This window comes from Nuphar pumila, chromosome 6 (genome assembly GCF_984573655.1).
Source record: "Nuphar pumila chromosome 6, dmNupPumi1.hap1.1, whole genome shotgun sequence".
Taxonomy (NCBI): Eukaryota; Viridiplantae; Streptophyta; class Magnoliopsida; order Nymphaeales; family Nymphaeaceae; genus Nuphar; species Nuphar pumila.
Window position 1 is genome coordinate 98541124 of NC_143254.1, and position 23735 is coordinate 98564858.

Consider the following 23735-nt stretch of genomic DNA (forward strand, 5'->3'; position numbering starts at 1 on the left):
TATCAAATGATTGGTAGGAATTGCGTCCTGAATGCTGTGTACATGATTTGCCCATTTGGGAAGTCCACTCTCAGTCATGGTACAGCGTGCCCCTGCGGGATCTAGCAATACACTATCCAAAGAAGATGACTGCCCTGCACCTACAACCATGCTTCTCTGTTTTACATCACAGGTATAAATTACAACCGCAGAGGGTGCGGTGAAACAATACCATAACGGCAGAACTGCTCCATGCACACTTGGAGCTATCATGTGCCAAAATCACTGAAAGACCATGTAACTACTCATGACGCTACAACAGCACGGGAACTATGCTGAGAGACGCTGGTCCGCCCTAGACCAAGGCCCAAACCAAGAGGGACCGACTCTGTCTTCTCCCGGTTTTCTTTGCAATGCGATGCATGAGCGTGCCCATGAAGCCTTGGCTTCCTGGATTCCACATCCACACAGATATGTCCATTTCCATTTTCATTATGGAGACAGTTCCCGGAACTCTTGGTTACAGGATTTCGAGCCATCTGAACCATGGAAATGCCCTCTGAGTGGTTTACTCGTTCATGATGTTCTACATCTTCATTATATCCATTTATCAGGAAATCGGAACAGTTCTTCAAGACACCGTGGTCATATGGGTTTCTGAATCTGCCTCCTGGTCCTTTCAGATAGCCATAGCGCATTCCATTTGCCATTTCATTGGTAGTGATGTTGCGGGAGATCTACAGCAAAAGTAGAAAAACATTATAGATGCTCTCTCTCTCTCTCTCTCTCTCTCTCTCTCTCTCTCTCTCTCTCTCTCTCTCTCTCGTGCAGACACCTTTCTCCATTGTACAAATAATGGTCCCTTTTTACAAGGGAAGAAAGATAACACGTTGCAAGTTCATGAACTTTAGAAATAGAAATGCCCTTAAATTGAAAATAATCATTCTCGGGTTGATTTGGAGTACTTCAATAAGGTGGATTTTGCCTTTCCTAAGTTTTCATAATAAAAAAAATGGCCTCTTTAGAGAAGATGGATTTGGAAAACAATCATTTTTGAGTCCCTATTGCTGAACTTTTTTTTGAATTTAAAAGGAAAAGTTGGTCCTCTTGCTTCCCTAAAAAGATCACTAGGTAAACCGACTGTTCTTGATACAGCTCAACATCAAGAGAAAAGTTTATAATTTAGAAAGGAGAATAAGAAAAGTTGAAAACATGTAGCTTGTTCCAGAACACTATTTCCTTTCTATGTGACTTCATTATTAGCAGATGATGCATTCATGTAGAAGTGCTAATGAAGATGAAAATGCAAAGTTTAGGTAAGATCTCTACATGATGAGCATGATACCTGAGAAATCTGGACGATGGTTAAAGCTGCAACACCGAAAAAGAGAAATACATCCATCATCAGAAATGATATTGCCCCAATATGATGAGTTCCGGCATGGCTCATCCATGCTCCAAATGAAGATGGAGCCATTGGATCAGTAAAGATTCCTGTTTAGCATGCAAATTTCAGCTTCTAACAAGTACAGCAAATCAATGACAAAAAAAATCTGAAACCAGTAGAGAAGACTGAAAATCAAGGTACAGATGTACATACGTATTGAAGTAACAACACCAGTTACCAGCATTGCAAGGGTTTCCAGAATAAGAAACATTAAGAAATCCCATTTGTTCCTCTGTGGCACATTATCAAGAACATGGATACTCAACAACAAGGGAGATGAGAAACCAAATATGTGATGCTTACACCAGTAAGAAAAGAATACCAAAAGAAAACAGAATTCATATTTCTGCAGCCAAACCCACCTTGCCGATGCAATTTGATACCCAAGGGCAATGATGGTCAAATTGTTCAACACAGCGATTGCATGTGGAACAATGCTTTGAACGCAGAGGCCTGACTATCTACTTACAAACAAGAAAGGTTCATATAAGAATCTCACCTACAGCCCATCAATGTAACAGAAACCCAACACATGCCTAAAAGAGAAGGCTACCTTGCAAGTGGAGCAAAGCTGTGACCAATTTCCAGCAAGCAAAGCAGGATTGTTTAGCTCTGTTTTTAATAAGGGCTCCTGTTAAACATATTACAAGCCAATGAGTGAAGATGCTAGCATCTCTGTAAGCTTAAAGCATTAAAAAAAAAAGAATAAAGATTAAAAGTAATTCTTGTTGGAAAAAAATAATTGAATGCAACAGTATGCCACCCTTCCAAACTGATATGATAATTCAGAAGAAAAGGAACATGTTTCAGAAAACAACTGTGCTGACAAATATGAGAAACTGACATAGTTAGGCATTTTTTAGTAATATAGCAGTAGCAGGTTATGTTTGAATGTCTACCAGTGAGCCCCATATCCAACCTTGCATGCTGAGCACCAATTTAGGATCAACTCAGATTAGCCACAACCTTATCCAAATTTGTGCTCTATCCTTCACAAAACTTCATGGGATAACTATCATGAAAATCAAAAGGTCCTGAGTGTAGTTACAGTTTAAAGATTCTAATAAGTAACGGCTCATCCTCTACTTACAACTTATTATGCATGCACATATCTAAATAGATAACGGCAGAGTACCATCTACCAGGTAACTCATACGAGGTAAGCTTAAGGGAGTGTTTGGGTGCCGCGGATGAGGCTCTGCGGCAATGCTTGCTGCAGAACCATCGTCTGTGGAAACAAAGCCGGACCCCCCCACCCCCCCGCACGCCCAAACAGGAAAGATTTCAGCAGAAAGGGGGGTCCAACCGTTGAAACAAGGGCCTCATGCTTTTCTGCAGAAACCCTCCATTTTCTGTGGCACACAAACTTGCCCTAAGTATTCAAGATTGTAGATCCCATAAACATCCATTAATTGCTCAATCTGCAATGACTAATCTGGTACAAATTCACTTTAACATATCTCAAAGATTCAAAAATTAAGATAATCAAGCCTTAATTCCATAAATAAGATTAGACTTCAAAATAAATAAATAAAATAGATAGCTGCAAACACTGATGAAACAGGGAAAGACTAAGTCCAAGTCAAGTTTCATTCATAAATATTAAAAAACAATATAAGCACCTGAACTGTACCTAAGTTGCAATACTCACATCAACATCTTTAGGGTCTCCTTGATCATGTGCATTCATCTTTATGTAACCAGGATCCTTTCTACATGAAGAAACGAGATACATTACTACCACCATATTCACAGGAAAAGGTTACTATATCTCTATACGGAAATATATAAACATAGGCGTGCATGTTTTTTGCTTTAAAATTATGTATACAGACATGCATAGTTCCAGATAGTTATAGACCCCTATCATGAAAGCACTTTAGGTATCAGATTAAGGCACCATCAAAATATCTGTCACAGAGTGCAGACTAGACTTTCATGGATGGGAATAACTTTCTTGGAGGCTGAAGATCAGGGCTAGTCATTCAACACCCCTCCTTCAACTAATGAAAGAACAGCAGAAAGCACTCCTGAGAGAAAAACTGCAAAGGCCATAACAAACTCAGGTTTGTTCAGGATATTCTTTAGGCAAATACTCTAAAGCAATGTTGTACGTATCATACTGTACGTATCGTTATTATGAGGAATATCGTGATACGAGTGCATATCATATCTGTATCGTACGACACATGCTCGTATCATACTGTCTGTACGATACATTTTCGATGCAATTAAACAGGGCCGAATCATAATTTTCCAGTTTCGGGTTTCAAAGACCTCTTGAAGGCTGACTCCATTATTTGTGTAGAAGCCATTAGAGAGGTATCAACGCACCCTATGACTAGTGAAAGTGATTTGGGGGTCGATCTGTGCGCAAGAGAAAAGACTTTTGCGGTTTGCTGAAGTAAAAGTGCATTTCCACTTTTTCTCGCTTAAAGAAATGGGTTAAGGTAAAAAATCTTTATTATGAGTAAAATTATAAAGCTACCCTTCAAAAAAATTATGCCTTGGTGAGCACTGCCTCATGCAACCCCTCGCCAACTTACTGTGAAGTTGGATCCACGAAAATTAGAGCTTTATATCAAGGTAGAAATCAGGCTCCACACTCCAACAAAGATGACATCAGATGATCCGCAGCATGGCAATGGAGCACTCAAGTAATAAGTGAAAATCAATATTATCAAAAGCGTGCCTCAAGGAGCAAAAATCATGCCTCATCTCAAGGCGAGACACCTTGCTCCATGAGGCACACTTAAAAGGCGTAAATCCCCCGAGGCGCACACCTTGGTGGCTATGAAGCATGCCTCAGTTTGAGTCATGCACCTTAGTCAAATAGGCATCAAAGCCCCTATTTGACCCCAATTTAGAGGGGAGCCCGATAATTAGGGCTCCTATCTCTCACTCTCAATCTCTCTCGCTTCTCGTTTTGCCTCTCTCTGTCTCTCATTATCTCTCACTCTCCTTGTCTTTTTCTCTCGTCTCTCGCTAATCTCCCTCTCTTTCTCTCTCATCTCTAGCTCTCCCTCTCGCATTCTCTTCCTCATTATCTCGGTCTCCCCCTCTCTATGCCGAAAAAAAAAATTCTCTCTCTCTCTCTCTCTCTCTCTCTCTCTCTCTCTCTCTCTCTCTCTCTCTCTCTCTCTCCACCGATAGATACCCTCTCTGTCTCTTGGTTCTAGTTTTTTTGTTTGCCATTCTTTTTTTATGTTAGTCATTTTTTAAAATTTTAATGTTAGACATTCTTTTTTTTGGGTTTCGGCCAACACAAGGATTGTTATTTTTATTATTTGTTCTCTCTTCAGTTTGAATATGATTAAACACAAGGATTTATATCTTTGATACACTTTTTAGGTCACATTAAGTTTGAACACTCTCTAGGCATGTGTGCTTTACTTCAGGTGAAACTTTTGCTTGTCATTGCTCAAATCTTGTTTTTTAATCTCATAAAAGAGAATACTTGAGTCAGTTTCTCTCATACTCATCCTGTGAGCTTGATATTCCATTAAATAAATATTTTACAAAGTTGTCATTGTTTATATTGCTGCTATTTAGCAATACTCTATTGTTTAGGTGATAAAATCATTAACTCTGATCTTTTCTAGATGTTCACTCAAGAATGTAGTTGAGGTACCTTTCTAACCTATGTCACACATACACGGCAAAGAAGACAGGGAATTTTCCATTATTGTGTAATTTTCCCTTAAGAATAATATACTATAGGAGACACGACACAACGGAAAGTTGAAGTATCCCTGTGAACATGGTTCTGACTCAGTCAGTATGATGTTGAGAAATTTGACTGTTAGAGATTTTGTTACTTAATTTTTCATTGAATACTCATTTTATTTTTTAAATATTGACATAAATCAAGTTATTACATTAATGTTACTTTTACATGTTAATCTCATGTTTTTTTGGTATTTATTTGAGATTTTTTTATCTCTTATTGGTTGTTGCATCATCAATAAATCATTTCTTTTATTTATTTGTATTTTTAGATATTTTTAGAAGTTTTTTCTAAGTTTTGAAAAAAAATTGAGGCGTACGCCTTGCTTCAGTTTTTGGTGGAGCGCCTCACTATGCCTCAATGCCTTTCACAACATTAGTGGAAATTGGTTGAATCGAGTGCAACTATTTTCATAATATTTTTGTTTATGCAATATAAAAGTATGAGTCTTGTGGCATGTTCTTAATTGCAAGATATTTAATATTTTGCATTGTTCTTGTGAGATAGTTGATGTTTGATGATGTCTTATGCAGTTCATAGAGACATAAATGTTTCATATGTGATTTTATGATTGTATTTTGTGCAATTCATCATTGTTTCGTGTGTTATGATTTTTTTTTTAAAAATTACTTGTTTCTGATTTTTTATGCTTTTTTAGAATTTTTTGAAAAATTTTATTTTAAAAAATACAAATTTTTATGATATGATACCTATCTTATTTTGGGACTGACCAATACAGGTAACAATACGATACTTATAACCTTGCTCTAAAGTATGACTGATAATCATGGATTTTTATTGAACAGCTCAACTGAAGTGTGATGAAACATCAAGTGCAGTATTGAGCTTGGTAACCACTAGCATTGTATTTAGGGGCTGAGGAACATCCCATTAAACATGATTAGGGAGTCAAAGTTAAACATGAACTTCAACTAAGCAACTTCACTAGGAATTCCAGGCAATTAAAATGCGTGCCAATTTACAGTTGGACTGGTGACTTGGCGAAAGCCTCACAATTCCTTGGTCAAACCGCCTCAAATACCTCAAGCACAGACGATATCTCCCAAGTCTCTGCAACTGCTCACTCAAGACATGGCCCAACTAAGGCCAAGTAATCTGAGGCCCAAGTACGAAAGTATCAAAGCACCAATTCAACTATATTGAAGTTTAAATGAAAAACATGCCCCATAAAGAAAACATATGCTTCTTCAAACATGTGTTTAAACAGCTGATCAAAGTAGAATTGATTTAAATTGCCAAATATCACACAGGAATGCACCATACAGCTAGAGATGAACAAAATAATACCACATCACCTTAGGTAATACATAATACGAATATCAAAATTCTGCACTAACAATCAGGGATGAGTAAAGGAGAGCAATCAACAAACAAGTAGGTTCATAACGAACTGATGAAATAAATTTAAAAAATTCCACACAATCAAGCTTCATTCTATGATTTCAGTAGATCATAGAGTATATTTTAAAGCATACCTGCTACACCTATAAAACATTACAAGTCCAGCAGTTGCAAGGAAAACGCCTAGCCAGGCAAAAAGCCCAAGCACAGCAGTCAACCTTAAAAGATTGGATGCTGGCAGAGGTAAGACAAAAAGGATATAAGTACACTGCTAGAAAAGATGACAATTCACCTGACTTTACAAATGCATGGGAAAATACCTATGATAACAGAGTGGATGTATGTAGCAAGAAGAGCTATTATGATACACCAAAGCACAGGTGCTAGACCTAATCTTTTAACTTTTCCAAGGCGACTGTTTCCATCACAACGGTTGTCAAACACCCTTTTAGCATTTGACTGCAAAGATAAAATCACTAGTCATAAAAATCTGAAGGTATCAGGGAGAAATCATCAGAGGTATAATTATTCCACACAAACTAACTATTTAGTGCATGATGCAGACAAACATGGAGTATCAGGGAAACTACTGGCACAACACATGAAAAAAAAAACAAGTCATAAACGAATTCATAGAAACCAATGCCATGGTAAAAGAAGTTTTCTTAAGAATTTAGTATATGATATATAGAAGCCCAAATTATGATTAAACTCAGCAAAAAGAATTAGGGCTCTCTTATTAAAGCAGCAAACTAGGCAATTACCAGGGATGTGAGCTGGGAAAACCCAATCCAAACAGAACTGAACCAATTAGATCCGACCTCACCTGATTTTAATGGCTCGTGCGTTATGTATAGTTCAAAACTTAGACTTATTCTCAGACTTGGTATGAAAATTTAAGAACCGAACCCGTTTTATCCCAACCCAACTAGTTCTCAGACATGCACCTGAACTGGCCTGAAGCAGAACCAATCTATATTTGGGCCCACCTGTACTCAAATTGATTCATACCTAAACTGAACACAATTCATACTCAAACAGATAAAAAAACCAAATAAGTTTATAGTTATACCCAAATATATTTAAATCCTACATAATATACGTACATAGTACTAAACTTACTAAGTCATCTAAAAACTTCCCAGTATTTTTATTGGACACTCATTAACCATTATTTATGAAATTTCAGTGTCAAGATCAATCCACTTAACCAGTTTGATCCCAGCCCATTGACAACCTCCCTAGTTTGCATCCAAACTAAACCAAACCCGAACTGTTTTTAGGCCTGCATCAATTTATAAAAGAAGCTACTCTTACCCAAAGCATTAGAGGTGTGATCCTATTTGCATCCAAACAGATCCAATTTAACCTGTTAAAAGCTTGAACCCATATATACCCAACTTGATATACACCCAAACAGGATGACTCATTTGTGTCTACAATAAATAGTGTAGCCAAAACCAAACACAAACTTGATTCAAATCAGCTCATTTGTGTCTACAATAAAGTATTCTTTTCATCTAAGGCTTGTTGGGTGCAGGATCTTCAGTAAAGAAAGTTAATTTGGCAAGGTCATACAAGAGGAGATCTTTACTATATGGATTTCTTATGTTAACCAAAGAGCTCTTTTTATAATCATGTCAAAGACATTAATTTAGATCTTTGACATAAAAGATTAGGACACCCAAGTATATCCAAATTATCTCATTTTTCATTTTTGAAAATTTTTTGTAAGGATAAAGATTTTATATGTAAAGATTGTATGCTGAAAAAATGCAAATGGTGCCCTTTAGATCTAGAACTTCCTTGACTAATGAAATCTTTGAATTAGTGCATTCGGATATACGGGTCCTGCTCCCGTTATGTCAAAAGGTGGTTATTCATATTATATTACATTCATAGATGATTTTAGTATACATACTTGGATATACTTTCTTAAACTCAAATCCAAAGTTTTTTTCGTGTTTTAAAAATTTTCATAATATAATTAAAAATCAATTTAAAACAAATACTAAAGTTTGCCGCTCCAACTCAAGGGAAAGGTTTCTTGTGATAAGGCCTCCCAACAAAATGGTATTTCCGAAAGAAGGCATTGTCATATTATTGAAACTACTAAGACCCTACTCATTTCAAAAGAAATTTCAAAAAAAATTTGCGATGAAGCCGCTCTCACCGCAGTATATCTAATAAATGGAATGCATTCTCAAACTTTGAAAAACAAATCTCCTATTAAAAAACTTTTTAAAATCTCTCTCATTTTGAAAAGGCTAAGGGTATTTGGATGTAAATGTTTTGTGCTTCTTGAAAAATATAATAAATTCTCTCCTAAAGCTATAAAATGTGTTTTTCTTGGATATGCCAAAAATAAAAAAAGTTATTGATGTTATAATCAAACAAATGATAAACTTTATATCCCTAGAAATGTTACATTTCTTCAAAATGAAAACGGATTTGATTTTGAAAAACCTAAGAAAGAATCTAAGTATGCCTAACAAATCAATTAATGAAATTGTTGATAATAATGATATTGATAATTTTGAGTCTATTAATGACTCGAGTGAAGAAAGAGAACCAACTCATAATCTCTTAGAATACTCTAGACGAGATAATTGAGAGCATCCATGTGCTTTTGAAAGGTATAATCAATCAACAAATGTTGAAGAAACTAGTGTTAAAAGATCTTCTGAACGAATAGATAGGCCTTCAAATAAGTTTGTCTCTTATGAATCCTTTTCTTCAAACTATAGGGTTTGCCTTCTAGCAATTCATTTATATCATGAACCATCTAACTCCAAAGAAGCTAAAAATATAAAAGAATGGGTAGAAGCTATGAAAATAGAATTAGATGCATTATACAAGGCCCATACTTGGACAGTTCAACTCTTTCCAAGGGAAAGAAGACAATAGGATGCATATGGGTTTTTAAAATCAAAACAAAGAATGACGAAAACTTAAAAAGATATAAAAAAAAGATTAGTTGCAAAAAGATACTCTCAGGAATATGAAATAGATTATGAGGAAACATTTGCCCCAATAGCTCGCATGACCACAGTTAGGGCTCTAGTTGCAGCAGCATCCATTGAAAAATTGCCTATATATCAGTTAGACGTTAAGAATGATTTCCTAAATGAAAATTTAAATAAAGAAGTGTACATGGATCCTCCACCTGGTCTGACTATTGAAAATGGTATGGTTCTTTGTCTTCAAAAAGTTTTATATGGGCATAAATAAGCTCTTAAAGCATGATATGATCGTTTTAGTAGAACTGTGTTGAACCATGAATTTAAATCTTGTTACATTGACACTGCTCTTTTTGTAAGATCTACAGGTACCTCACTTATCATTCTCCTTTTGTATGTTGATAATATGATCATCACTGGGAATGATCAGAAGGAAATTGAAGAAATTAAAATTATACTTAAAAAAAATTGATATGACTAACCTTGGTTTTTTGAGATATTTTTTATGAATTAAAATAACATACTCGCCAAGAGGGTACATTTTGTCTTAAATCAAGTTTGCAACTGATATTGTTGTGCGTTTGGGAATCACTAACACAAAATATGTCGATACTCCTGAAGTGATAAATGAAAAAAAAAGAGTTAAAGACGAAGTGTTATTAGATGAGCCAACTCCTTATAGGCAACTTATTTGATCATTAATGTACATGTCTATTATCAGGTCAAACATTGAGCATGCAGTACACATTGCAACTCAGTTTCAACATGTGCCCACATCGGTTCACATGAGTGTCGTATTAAGAATAGTTCGATACATAAAAAAACTATATCTAAAGGGTTATTCTTATACTCTTCATTATCTTTAAATCTTATTGTTTATATTGATTCTGAGAGATCCCAATAACCGTCACTTAACTACAGGTTTTTGTGTTTGTAGGTGATTCATTCATTTCTTGACGATAAAAAAAAAACAAAAAATGTCTTTATCTTCCACAGAAACTAAGTATAGGGAGATGGCTACAACAACTACCGAGGTCGTGTGGATGATATCATTACTTTTAGATATGGGTGTTGATGTTTTAGAACCTTCAAAATTATGTTGTGATAATAAAAGTGACATATATATAGTCAGCAATCACACATTTCATGAGCGAACGAAATATATTAAGATGGATTGTCACTATATTCGAAAAGAATACTTGAAGAGGACGAAAACTTTACCATATGTTCAGTCCAAGTTTCAGATTGTGGACTTCTTCACCAAAGCTCTTCCCCTACCAAGATTCTTGTATCTTATCAAATTTTCAGTGATTTCACCGTAGGTTTGAGGGGGAGTACTAAAATATTGTGTATATATTTATACCTTACTGATATACGTATATTTATACAATATATGTATATCAAGGATATTTTGGTCATTTCATATTATATATTTTAGTACAGTCCATTAGGGACTGTAAGGTCTTTTTTGTTTATTTATTTTTTTGTTTTTTAACTCCGCCTGTGTATAACTGTTTAGTTATACACTGCCGGTCCCAAGCCCGGATAAAGGAGGAGGGTTGCGGTAGGCCTGTGACAGCCAGCATAAAAACTTTGTCATATCTTATGAAAATGAACCAATATGAGAATTTCGTTGGGGCGTTCCCTACTGAGCGACGCGCTGTACTCTCTAGGCCCGGAGGCAGTGATAAATGGGCAAGGGTTGCTAGGTCGTCGCCCAGAAGCGACGCGTCACACCGGCGCCCGGGTGTGGTGTCAAATAGGCAAGGGTTCCCTCACTTTGTTGGACGGGTGGGGGTAAAGAAGTTAGTCCAAGACCATAAAATTAGGTTAGCCACTTGGAACATAGGGTCTTTAACTGGTAAGTTGGTAGAGTTAGTAGATGTTATGTGTAGGAGAAAGATTGATATTTTATGTCTTTAAGAGACCAAATGGGTAGGTGAGAAAGCTAAAGTGATAGAACCTTGGGGATATAAGATTTGGTATACAGGAATAAATAGAAAAATGAATGGAGTAGGGATTGTTATGAGTCGTCAGTTTATAGATAATGTAGTTGAGGTCCGTAGGAAGGGTGATAGAATTTTACTTATTAAATTAGTATTAGGTACGGATATTATTAATATTATTAGTGTTTATGCACCTCAAGTAGGTTTAGATGATTCCATTAAGCATCAATTTTGGGAAGATTTAGATGGAGTAGTACAAGGGATATCTTATGGAGAAAAGCTTTTCATCGGCGGTGACCTTAATGGACATGTAGGCATTAGTAGGGATGGATTTGAGAGTATCCATGGAGGCTATGGTATAGGAGAAAGAAATGAAAGTGGAGAAAGGATTTTAGATTTTTGTTTGTCCTATGATATGATCTTAGCAAACACTTGGTTTAGGAAGAGGGAGTCTCACTTAGTAACATTTAAAAGTGGGGTTAATACGAGTCAGATAGATTTTTTCCTACTTAGAAAGAGAGATAGGAGTTGTTGCATCGATTGTAAGGTTATACCGGGAGAAAGTGTAGCTACACAACATAGAGTCTTAATTTTAGATCTTAGAATTAGACAATGCCGCAAAAGAGATAGACATAGGATAGATCCTAGAATTAAGTGGTGGGCACTGAAAGGAGCTAAACAAGGAATGTTTGTAGAGCAGGTAGTTAAAGAAGTTGATTGGTGTCTCGAGGAGGATTCAGAATCAATGTGGAATAAGATAGCGGGTGGCATGAGGAAAGTGGCTAAGGAGGTATTGGGTGAGTCTAAAGGCGGTGCACCACTAGGTAAGGATACATCATGGTGGAACGAGGATGTCAAATTAGCTATTAAGGTTAAAAGAGAGTGTTATAGAAATCTAAGTAAGAGTCGTGATAATGAGAATTTGGAGAAGTATATGATAGCAAAGAAGGAAGCTAAAAAAGTTGTTCGAAACGCGAGGGCTAAGGTATATAAGGAGGTTTATGACAAGTTGGATACCAAAGAAGGCGAGAAGGATATTTATTGGCTTGCAAAGATGAGAGATAGGAAATCGAAGGATTTGGGTATGGTTAGATGTATCAAAGATGAAACACAAAGGGTTTTAGTCAAAGATGAGGAGATTAAGGAGAGATGGAAAGATTATTTTGATAAGCTTTTTAATGATAGTCATGCTCAAGATCTTGGAGACTTCTCCATTCCTTTTCATGAGATAAATCGTGACTTCATGCGCAAGATTCAAAAGAAAGAAATTGCAGAAGCTTTGAAGAAAATGAAATCAAGAAGGGCAGTTGGCCCAGATGGTATACCTATCGAGGCTTGGAAATGCTTGGGAGAGAAAGGTTTAGAATGGTTGACAAATCTTTTTAACTTGATTTGGCGAACTAATAAGATGCCTAATGAGTGGAGGAAGAGTACTTTGGTGCCTTTATATAAGAATAAGGGTGATATACAAGATTGCACAAACTATCGTGGTATAAAACTCATGAGTCATACTATGAAACTTTGGGAGAGGGTGATTGAGTCTAGGTTGAGGAAGATTGTCATGATATCGGAGAATCAGTTTGGTTTTATGCCTGGAAGATCAACTATGGAAGCTATACATCTTCTTAGACAACTTATTGAAAGATATAGTGAGAGGAACAAAGATTTGCATATGGTTTTTATTGATTTAGAGAAGGCTTACGATAGAGTACCTAGGGACGTTCTCTGGTGGACAATGATGAAGAAAGGTGTTTCTCTCAAGTACATTAGTATAATTAAAGATATGTATGAAGGAGTAGTAACCAATGTCCGCACTTGTGGAGGGGTGACAACCAATTTTCCGATAACGGTTGGGTTACATCAAGGATCTGCTTTAAGCCCTTTCCTATTTGCGATAGTGATGGATGAGCTTACGAGATCAATTCAAGAAAATGTACCGTGGTGTATGTTGTTTGCTGATGATATTGTTTTGATTGATGAGTCTAGAGCTGGGGTTAATGCTAAGTTAGAATTATGGAGACAGACATTGGAAGCTAGAGGTTTTAAGTTGAGTAAGAGTAAGACTGAATATATGGAATGTCGGTTTAGTAAGCAACGAAGTAGTGATGGGAGTGTAGTGAAGCTTGGTGAGCAAGAAATACCGGTGAATGATTATTTCAAATATTTGGGATCCATCATTCAAAAGTATGGAGAAATTGATGGAGATGTAAATCATAGGATAAAGGTTGGGTGGATGAAATGGAAAAGTGCAACTGGAGTGCTGTGCGATCGTAGAATGCCATTGCGGTTGAAGGGAAAGTTTTATAGGACGACTATTAGACCCGCTTTACTATATGGTACGGAATGTTGGGCTGCCAAGAGACATCATATTCAAAAAATGAGTGTAGCTGAGATGCGGATGCTTAGATGGATGTGCGGAAATACAATAAAAGATAAGATTCGGAACGAGGAGATACGTAAGAAGGTAGGTGTTGCACCCATTGAAAATAAGATGCGAGAGAATCGTTTACGGTGGTTTGGACATATTCAGCGAAGGCCTAATGATGCTCCAGTTAGAAGGTTGGAGAAATGGGAAAATATATTAGTTAAAAGAGGTCGGGGTAGGCCTAGGAAGACTTGGATGGAGATGATAGGAAAGGATATGAATGCTTTGAACCTCACCGAGGACATGGCATTGGATAGAAATGATTGGAGGAAAAGGATTCATGTGGAAGACCCAAAATGAATTTCTTTTTTGGTTCATATCGTTGACCCCAATTGTTTTGGGATGAAGGCGTAGTTGTTGTTTGTTGTTGTATTTTTTTGTTTTTTATTGTAAAGTCAAATGGATCGTTGGAGTGACAGTCCAACTAGTCGTTGGACTGCCTCCCTTAGAGGTATGTGAGGCCCTATAAATAGAGCCTCACCTCTCTATGTAAAGTCATGCTTTTCTAAAGCATTTGAAGTGTTAATGCAATATTTTTTTCAATTTGTGCTCTTGTGGGCTTTGTGCCTTTGTGCTCTTGAGGATTTCATATTTTTGTGTATCTCTTTTATGAGATAGTCATCGGTCTATTAGAGACCATATTATATTTGTGCACTTGTGTAGCCCTTCGTTGACACTATAATTGTGCACTCTTGTTTCATTATAGCAGAACAGCAGGATACGCTGTATTAAAAAAGCATTGATGATTTTGGCAGAACACGATGTGCCTACAACATTGGTGATTCTGATGCACAGAACATAAGTGGCTTAATACTGTGTGCAGGGAGAGGTGCCTTTCACATGATCAACGACCAGTATCAGGTCGGGTTCTAATACCATGAAAGGATTAAGAGTGTAAACAGAGAATCGCATGCAAACACAAGGAACACCGGTTTAACGTGGTTCGGTGAATACACCTATGTCCACGATGGGTTTCTCACACACACCCTTCATTCTTCATGTGTGAGTTTAGCAATACTCTTTATAAAGAAGCAATACACGAGATTTTTGGAGATCTCGAGAATCCCAGATTACAACAAATCATTTTCTTATCACCAGAAGAACTCTTATCGAGTTTATCACAAGTTGATTTGTTTATGTTATCGTAAAGATCTTCAGCATAACCTGACTGATCGTAAGTCGTTTGTGCATTTACATATGATTGAAGACTTTCCAATCTTATCAACATTAGAGTTCCATTTGGTGGTGGAGTTTTCATCCTTATCAACTTCATGCTTATCCTTGTGATTCTCGCTCTTGGAGATAAACGGATTCAATGAGGCGCTGGAGCTGGATCGTGAGTCATCCTTATCCAATATTCTAACAAAAACTCATGTTTCCTTACATTTTGCACTTCCAAATTTTCGGTCAATGTTTTTCCAAAGATTGATAGCAACAATGGCATAATCAAGAGGCAAAAAAATTGCCATATTTTTGCTCATTGTAGTTTTCCAAGCCAGGTAGTTGTCTTCCTTTTTGCGTGAAACATGCCAAAAGCATAGTCGCAAATCTCAAAAAGAATTTCAATTTCTCGCAAAAAAAACGCGAAATTTAAACTTACTGTATCTTTGACGTTTTAAACATGACTTTTTCAAAATATCATGATTTTTAAATTTGATAAAAGCGGCCATGTAATTATTTTTAGGGCCTTTAGTGTCAAGTGAAGGAGGGTACTAGGTTTTTTTTATAGTAATGGAGGTAGGGATATCCTCCATGCCTGATCGATATGGGTTTATTCCTAAAGGATGAAACCCATGTGCTTTTGAAATCTTGAACGCAACACATTAATATCAAGAATCGTTGCTTCTTTTCTTCGTTTTCCTCAATCTTTTACTCAAGCACAAAAATTTAAAAAAAAATACTCATTCCCAAAAATGCAACCCACGAAGGACTGCTCCTCTGCAACTCGTCCCTTTGCAAGATCGAAACTCACCCATCACTGACAGCTCTCTCTCTCTCTCAGTTTTTTTCAGTTTTCACTTCAGGGATTTTGATCTCTTTAAGGTTTGTGATTCTTATAAACTTTGTGGGTTTTTATTTTATTTTTGTTTGCTGGGAATCTGGTTGCAGTTGTCCCTGTTGGGGATTTGGGAAAACATGAGTGACGGGTTTGCTTCATGCTAGGAGTTTATGTTTTCTGAAAATTCTGGATTTGGGCTTATGTTGGTTTCCAAAATTTTGCAATTTCTGTGGAATTTATGGAGTAATTGGATCATATTGGATGTTTTTGTATTTAATTTCAAGGGATTTGATTAGTTTGCCAAAGAAGGAGATTGTTGATATTACCAATTTGTTGGAGTTCAACAATCAAATGTCATGAGATCCCTCTTTTGTTGGAGTCATAATTGGTTGGTTCTCATCCTTTCCGTTTGTTTGCGAGTCTAGTGTCTTCTGTGGATGGAAAGAGGTAGCTGGATTATTAACTTTGAAAGTTCATTTGTTATTTATTATTTATTAATTGTTATTAAAAAGTTGTTAATTCTTAATTATGTGTATTGTTCAAAAAAAGTGTTCAGAAGTGGAATATTATATTTTTTCTTTTTTCTTTTGATATTTTTACAATTTCTTTCTTTTTCTAATTTGCTGAGAACTTTCCGAGAATTTCCCGAGAAAAACAACTTTTCTCAAAATCTACCAAGATTTTTCCTTGCGGAGAAATTCCTGAGAACGATATTTGTGACTATGACCAAAAGAGCCATCAATGTAACCAGTGGCAGTGGACCTTATTTGGGCCACAAGGATGTAAACAAGATAAGATGTTTTAAGCAACTACATGGATGTAATTCTAGTACATGCCCAAACTCATAACAGGATAAATAAACTAGAAACACATTGAGAGAGGGATTATAGAAAGAGATAAAGGAATGGAATTGAATAATGAAGAATCAACATATAGGCATAGAATTAAAATTCACAAACACTGTGTTCCTTGGTTATAAAATACCTACAAGGAAAAATGCAACTTGCAGATGACCCTTTTCCGATGCAAGTTGTGCAGGAGTGAAGCCGGTATTATCTGTCACCATCAAGTCTTCCCTCCTACATGCTTGCACTAAAACAGTGCATGCCTCCAAATTTCCCCTAATAGCAGCCCAATGAAGTGGGCTACATCCTAATGGCATACACAAAGACACAAGAATAAAGGACTATTAGCGCATTAAAAAGCTCTAAATGCTTATCAGGCATAAATAACATTTAGCAACAAAAAGGGCACAATATTATAAACTAACAGGAAGCAGACTACACTACCTTCCTTATCCTGTCTCCCCCGAAAAGCATCTAGAAATAAAAGCAGACGAATGCAATCAGCAAACCCTTTATAAGCAGCCCTACAAGAAATACATGAAGAAAGAATGAATACCATTTGCTTTAGCCAACATCCAAAACAGTACATTATGAAACATTAAGAATATTAAGCCAGGGATGTGCAATCATTATAAAGACGAAGAAAATTGGCTTAAATAACAGAAAAATGTAAATAGAGAATATGTAATTTGGCACACTCGATGAAGCAACTGTGTAACTAATTTTATAGTCAGCAGTTAGATAATGCAAAAAAAAAAATGTAGCTTGTGACAGGTTTATTTCCTTAATCAGGTTGAATGAGATAACTAGACGGTTAAGTCACACTATCATAACTGAAGGATCTCAGGTTCAAATCCCATGGGGGGTATTCCCCAGCTAGATTGTCTGGAAAAAAGGTTTTTTTTATTTAATCGTCTTTTTGTTAAACATCTTCAGCAAGGAAAGTAGATCCAGACAAGCCGTAGACTGCAAACCTCCACTTCACACAGGCTTTTTATTTAGTGTGTGCATCCACAAAAAAAAACTCAATTCTCATAAGACCTTTACGTCCCATTTCGACATGACACATCTCTAACATGGACAATAGAATACCAGAACACTTAATGGATACAATCAACACCATCTCCCTTAACTCACCTTATGTTCTCTATGATCTTAATTTTTTATACATACACATATATACATATTGTCTATATGTTTTATTTTAATGTCTGCTTTGATTATATAAATTTAATTTTCAACCATGATTTATTATTTAATGTTTTATTCATTATAATGGCTTAAAACTGTTGCTCAATAATGTGTAGCTTTAAAAAAATATGAATTTTGAATAACAAAATATCACGTATGACAACACCATCATGTTTAGTTTTAGACATTACTCAGTCATTGTATCACTACTATTTTACTGTTTAGCACAAACTTCAAAGTACTATGAGAAATATAAATGTTTCTCTCCTTTTTCCTTAAAGTTAAATGCATAGCTGTCACATTTACTTCTGCAAAGACTGTTTCGGCAAGTCGATTCTTATGGAAGATACATGTATTTAGCCTCAACTTCGGGCAACAATGACGCTGCATATTATTCCTGAGTAGTACTTTTTGTGAGTGCAGAAAGCACACCAATCTTGGTTATAATAAAATTTATAAGCAATCAAAAGATGGAATTGCTTGTTGGCAAGCATGAAAATGACAACAAATACAAACTATAAATACACCATATACAGACACAATAGAACAACATATACAAAATGCCTTTGGTCAATTTATCAATACAGGTGAACGCCTAAAGAAAATCCACCAAAAAAGCCAACAGTACCAATGTAGTGGACTCCTTCCATCTTTATCAGGGGTATCACTATCAGCATTCCACTTGGTAACAATATGATATAGGAAAGCTGTCTGTCCATACTGTGCTGCAACATGTGCTGTCTGTGAAAAAGTTACATAACATCAGTAAAATATGCAGTAGCAATTGTGTAAAATTGAGTCCTTTGCTACAGAGACTACATTCTCAACATTGTAAGAGAGACAAACTAGCAGAACATGACCATTCAGTTAGATAGAAACTCAGAGACGAAGAGATAAATAACTATCACTTACAAACATTCATCATCATTAGCTTAAGTTGGCCAGTTTTATTAATATGGACTATGAACTTGAAATTTTATTTTTCCGTATTAAGGTAATATAGGGAATTGTTTTCACATTAAAATATTAGCACAATATTATGCAAGTAAAGCATAGTATCAAGATACTCAAAGATGATTTAAAGCTTGCAGAAATCATAAATAAAAGAAAGATAACAGTTCTCACAAACTATAGGAGACTTTTTTTTTCCTGATAGACAGCTGGATGATGGATCTCAATGGGATTCAGAGCCAAGACCTAGAGGTTAAGTCAATCAAACTATCTGTGACATGCATTTGAAGCCAATAAACGGAACCAATATTGTCAGTATTGGCCTGAACCACCTGATACATATCGTATCGACAGAAAATTGACACACAAATGACTTGAACCCCTTCAGACATGCACCTATAATGCAAAAAACATAACGTGCATACGTTGTCTGTGTATGAAAGTGTGTGTGTGTGTTAACTGGAAAACAAGCATGATACTAAGTGAACTATGGACTTCAAAATGCATGTCGCCTTAAGCAGCAGTTTCATACCTATTATACAGATCATGTCCTAAAAATGTTTCACTTTTTTAATCAAAAGCAGCAGAAGCGACAAAGGGAAACTAGTACTTTAAAATAAGACACAAATGTCAGTTTCTTCAAAAAAATTCAAATCCTGCCACTAAGTTGAGCACCTTATAGCTATAATCATAAGAAAGTATCTCTGATTCTAGGGTAATAAATCTTTACTATGCAACGGCATGCCTTGGTTATGTCTCAGAGATAACAAACTGTGGGAAGAATCATTCCCCGTATCTTTGCCAGGCTGTAACATGATACCTCATTAAGGTGTAGACTTGGTTCACACAGATTCAATCCCCCGAAAGCCAAATCAATCCACTGGATCATGTTTGGATGTTCAATTTACTAATTTTGTGTGCTAAGGTTGACCCCTACATGAACTGGGCTGTTTATTTCATGAAACATATGCCATTGATTTTTGGTAAAGATAGAACATGTAGTAGTAGTAAATACACTGCCGAACACATCTATAAGGTTGGATGGTATTTGGTGCAAACAAAAGGGTTTCCACTATATAATACGCAGAACCAAGGTTGCCAAAGAAGGAAGCGGAATTCAGAAGCGATGTGTACAGCGGAAGTGAGAAACAATGGGTTTATAAGTAACAAGTAATGTGGGAAGCAATAAGTTAATAAAAAGCATACAATGAGTGAACTTACAAGTTTTTATAGAACTGCACAACATTTTAAGAAATTATAATAATATATTACCAATTTACCATTTAAGGTTTATTCTTCAATCTAATTAAAATAAGTCAATTATGGTGTTGCTATATAGGAACCATAATTCCTTAATTATGTAAATGTGTTATTTTTTAGTGAAAAAATAACTGTCTTGTTGAAAATCTGAAGTCCTTGAAAGTTTGCTTCCCATGGTAAGGGAGCCGAGTTTCAGAAAGGCTTAGCTTACAGCTTCCAAAGTGGCTTCCCAAAAACGAGATTCCAAAGATAGGTAAAAGTGTTTGATAACTATGTCCTGAACGCACCCAAAAGATTGGATAGGATTTGATGCAAGGTGCAAAGTGCAAAGTGAAAACAAAAGATTTTACCATCATATAGTGTCATCATTCAAGCTAATGCTTGCCTATAGATGATGCATATTGAATCACTCGCACGCATATATGCAAAAAGAGTTCCACCATATAGTGTCACTGTTCAAGCTAATGCTTGCCTATAGATGATAGGTACAAGTGTTTGGGCTTGTTACAGACAATGCATGTAGAATCTCTTCCATCAACATATAAGAACAATATATTTTGGGTCCCTGAGAATTGTTAAAAAAAACATTAGTCACTTCGCACTTTCGTCAAGGAGTCTAGCCACCATGCCAATAATATCAGGAGTGGAGTAAAGAGATATCAAGCTCGAACAATGACATCAATGGGTGATCTCCCACAAAAAACTATAACCAATAATAATAAGAAAGAAACAGATACCTGTAGAGCATGACTCATTGTTAGAAAAACATACATTCAAATAAAAAAACAATTTTGAGAACGGTGGCCTTGATGATGCTAAAAAGGCAAATAAGAATAAGAAGTAGCCCATGACCAACAGAGGCTCCTTAATGATCTTCGATACTTGTACAAGTCAAGTGGCCATTAGACACGTAGGCGGGGACCGTGAAGGCGAAGCATGACAGCAAACGAAATGTCCATCCCATAAGCCGAATAAGGTCCAACCAAGTAATCTGAAAAACCCAAATTCAGCAAACTCCGACGGCACGATTTCGCCCCTGCAGTTCGGCTAAACATACCAATGCCGTATCATGCCAGATATGTGCAAAAATCACCAGAGAAAGTATCAAGCAACCAAGAACCAACAATAATCTTCTTCATATGAGACAATCAAATGACAAACACGAAAGGGCGAAAGCGAGTTCGTAAACAAGGAAATTGCCGACCTGATAACCGTTGAGGTCCGCGGCGTCGACCCGGGCGCCCTCTTGAAGCAAGATCTCGGCGACCTGAATCGCCCCGCGCACCGCACTCCAGTGAAGCGCGGTTTGCCCCGTGTGGTCCGCCGCGTTCACGTCTCCGCCATGCTGGTCAAATCCAGATCGCAATTCGCGAACATCAAGAACCACAAGAAAAAAAAAAAAACAGGAGAAGGAGAATTTGAAGATCGAAACCCTAGAGATTAAAGGAGAAGAGCGAGATGGGACGAACCTCGATGATGTAGCGGGCGGCGACGCTGCGGTTGTTGAGGGCGGCCCATTGCAAGGCGTAGTAGCCCAACCCGTCGGGCTCCGAGACGGAGCAACCGTCCACCTCGACCAGTTTCTGCAGCTTCTCCAGATCGCCGTAGGCCGCGGCGGTGTATATGTCGTTCTTCAGGGGCTCCTCTCCGGCCGCCGGCGGATCGCTGCCCTCCGTCACGACCTCGATCTCCGACGCCATCTCCGAGCCAAGGGGTTGAGAGGCGCGCGACGGTTGTTGTTCCCTTTGCGCCTCTCTCTCTCTCTCTCTCTCACGACCCCCCACACCACCACGACCTACCGGCGATCCATTTCCTCAATTGTAAAAGCCTCCTCGAAGTCGATCGGTGTTTGACTCGGCCTCGCCTCCAGGCAGGCGTCGCATGGAGGAAGGAAAACGACTCTTTTTTTTTTTTTTGTATATTTACACGGACAAACCGCACCCAGGAGCATAGACCTAACCGCGTTCAATTTTTAGAATTTTCAGCAATGTTGTGGTATGAGCTTTTAGTCGTGCATTGATTGTAGGATGTTTAATTAATGATTCAAAATAATTATTTTTATTATTAAAAATTAATTTATTTTGATAACATTTTAAAAAATATTTAACATTAATTTATTTTAATATTATTTTAACACACAAACACAAAATAATTTTTTAATTACTTTTTAACTGATTTAAAATGATTCACTTGAGAAACTATCGTGTGTTAGGGAATTAGTTTTTCTTATTTCTTATTTCTTATTTCTTATTTCTTATTTCTTATTTCTTATCGTGTGTTAGGGAGTAAGGTGGGCCCGTTGACAATGATACGATGAGGTAAATTTTTCGGGATGCCTTCGTGCCTCACCTCATCCAAAGTAGCCCATGTGAACAGATCGTTTCTTTTAAATCAGTAAGGCCTCCAACCCGAATCCAACTCATTATTGTAGGGTAAATTCATATTTGGATTGGTTCAGGCCGATCTTTGATTGGATTTTTTGCATTATCTTGCTTTTTGTCAGATCTATATTCGTACTATATCAAACCCTATCCTTTTGCACTTCTTTTTTATCAGACACGGTATCATCACTTTAAATCCAGTTCTGGGTTCCACTATGCCCGAATTAGTTCGGATCTGGATGCACGTTCAGATTTTCTGCCTAAAATTTGGATTTAGATTTGTACATACTTAAGATCAAGACTTATATCTCACCAATTTACCTACTAATTATTATTATTTTTTTTTGAAAAGCAAGCTGGAGTTAGGCAGACCCTTACCAGAACAACAGCCACCCCCATGTGGCAGAAGGATTCGATCCTGGGCCTTCAGCTTGATACAGGACCCCGCTTACCACATGGGATCATTTTCCTCCTTTGCATTTTCACTAATGAAGCAAACCGCGTGATGGGATAGAATCGTACGGCATGATCAGTATATGCCAAGACTTTTATACGAAACACGCTATTTGGTGTAAAATATGCAGGCCCCACTGGCAAAAATCCCGCGTGGGAATTCGTTTCACCCGTGGAAAAGATGCCCTGTTTCTTAAGAAAGTAGACCTCTTTCCCACGTTTCGGCGTGAAGTAAGTGTCCTCATAAAAGTCTTTGAGATTTACTTTGAATGGTGGCACACAATCGATTACTATTTGCTGTGGAAACCATCCTCACATGGCCTGATGACCAATTGGCTGGACCAAGTCAACATAGTTTGAGTAGAAAGAAATCTCTTATGCTTTGTTTTTGTAAATTTCTCTTCGGTCTGCTAAACACGATGGACTAACGTGGAGAGGTTGACCATCAAATTGCGTATAAGAATGATCAGGCCAAGAATTAAAAATATCTTTTGAGACTGACCACGATTAGGGGTGTCAACGGGTCGGGTTTGGTAAGGATCAGGGTGGAATCAGACTTTGATCAGATTTTTGGGCATGGTATCGAGTCCAGACCTGGGTCTAATCAGGTTCACTGTAAGAAAAAACATACCCGGTAAAACCATATTTTTTTATCAATTTTGCATTGAAAATTTATAGGCCTTAATTGAAACTCGGGTTGGGTCCGAGTCTGCTATATAAAACTTCACAAGCCCTGGTTCATATATTAATCAGACCTTCGAGTCCCGACCCGAGTCTTAATCGGTCTTGTTATTTATCACCATACTCGG

The 23735-nt window shown here is 36.9% G+C and overlaps 1 protein-coding gene across 2 annotated transcripts; it reads right to left on the reverse strand.

The window, feature by feature from the left end:
- Positions 1–21960, reverse strand: LOC149835356 (protein S-acyltransferase 24-like). 2 transcript variants are annotated; one of them, XM_090008425.1, is made up of 13 exons: positions 21562–21960; positions 21297–21437; positions 18510–18622; positions 17135–17214; positions 16834–16997; positions 6836–6974; positions 6650–6749; positions 3078–3138; positions 1980–2057; positions 1789–1887; positions 1580–1658; positions 1325–1473; positions 1–716 (listed from the first exon to the last, which is right to left on the reverse strand). In XM_090008425.1, the coding sequence occupies exons 1-13, from the start codon at positions 21790–21792 to the stop codon at positions 285–287; spliced, it is 1866 nt and encodes a 621-aa protein (XP_089864551.1). In that variant the 5' UTR covers positions 21793–21960; the 3' UTR covers positions 1–284. The 2 variants fall into 2 exon arrangements, with proteins under 2 accessions (XP_089864551.1, XP_089864552.1); XM_090008426.1 differs by lacking the exons at positions 21297–21437; positions 21562–21960 and adding an exon at positions 20864–21092.
- Positions 21961–23735: the final 1775 nt, after the last annotated feature.

Excerpts from the sequence above, each read along its gene's own strand:
- LOC149835356 (XM_090008425.1), bottom strand. The coding sequence starts at position 21,792 with ATGGCGTCGGAGATCGAGGTCGTGACGGAGGGCAGCGATCCGCCGGCG. Across the intron at positions 3,139-6,649 it reads ATGTTTTATAGGTGTAGCAG|AAAGGATCCTGGTTACATAA; the intron begins GTATGCTTTAAA and ends TTCTTCATGTAG. Across the intron at positions 1,659-1,788 it reads TATCAAATTGCATCGGCAAG|AGGAACAAATGGGATTTCTT; the intron begins GTGGGTTTGGCT and ends AATGTGCCACAG.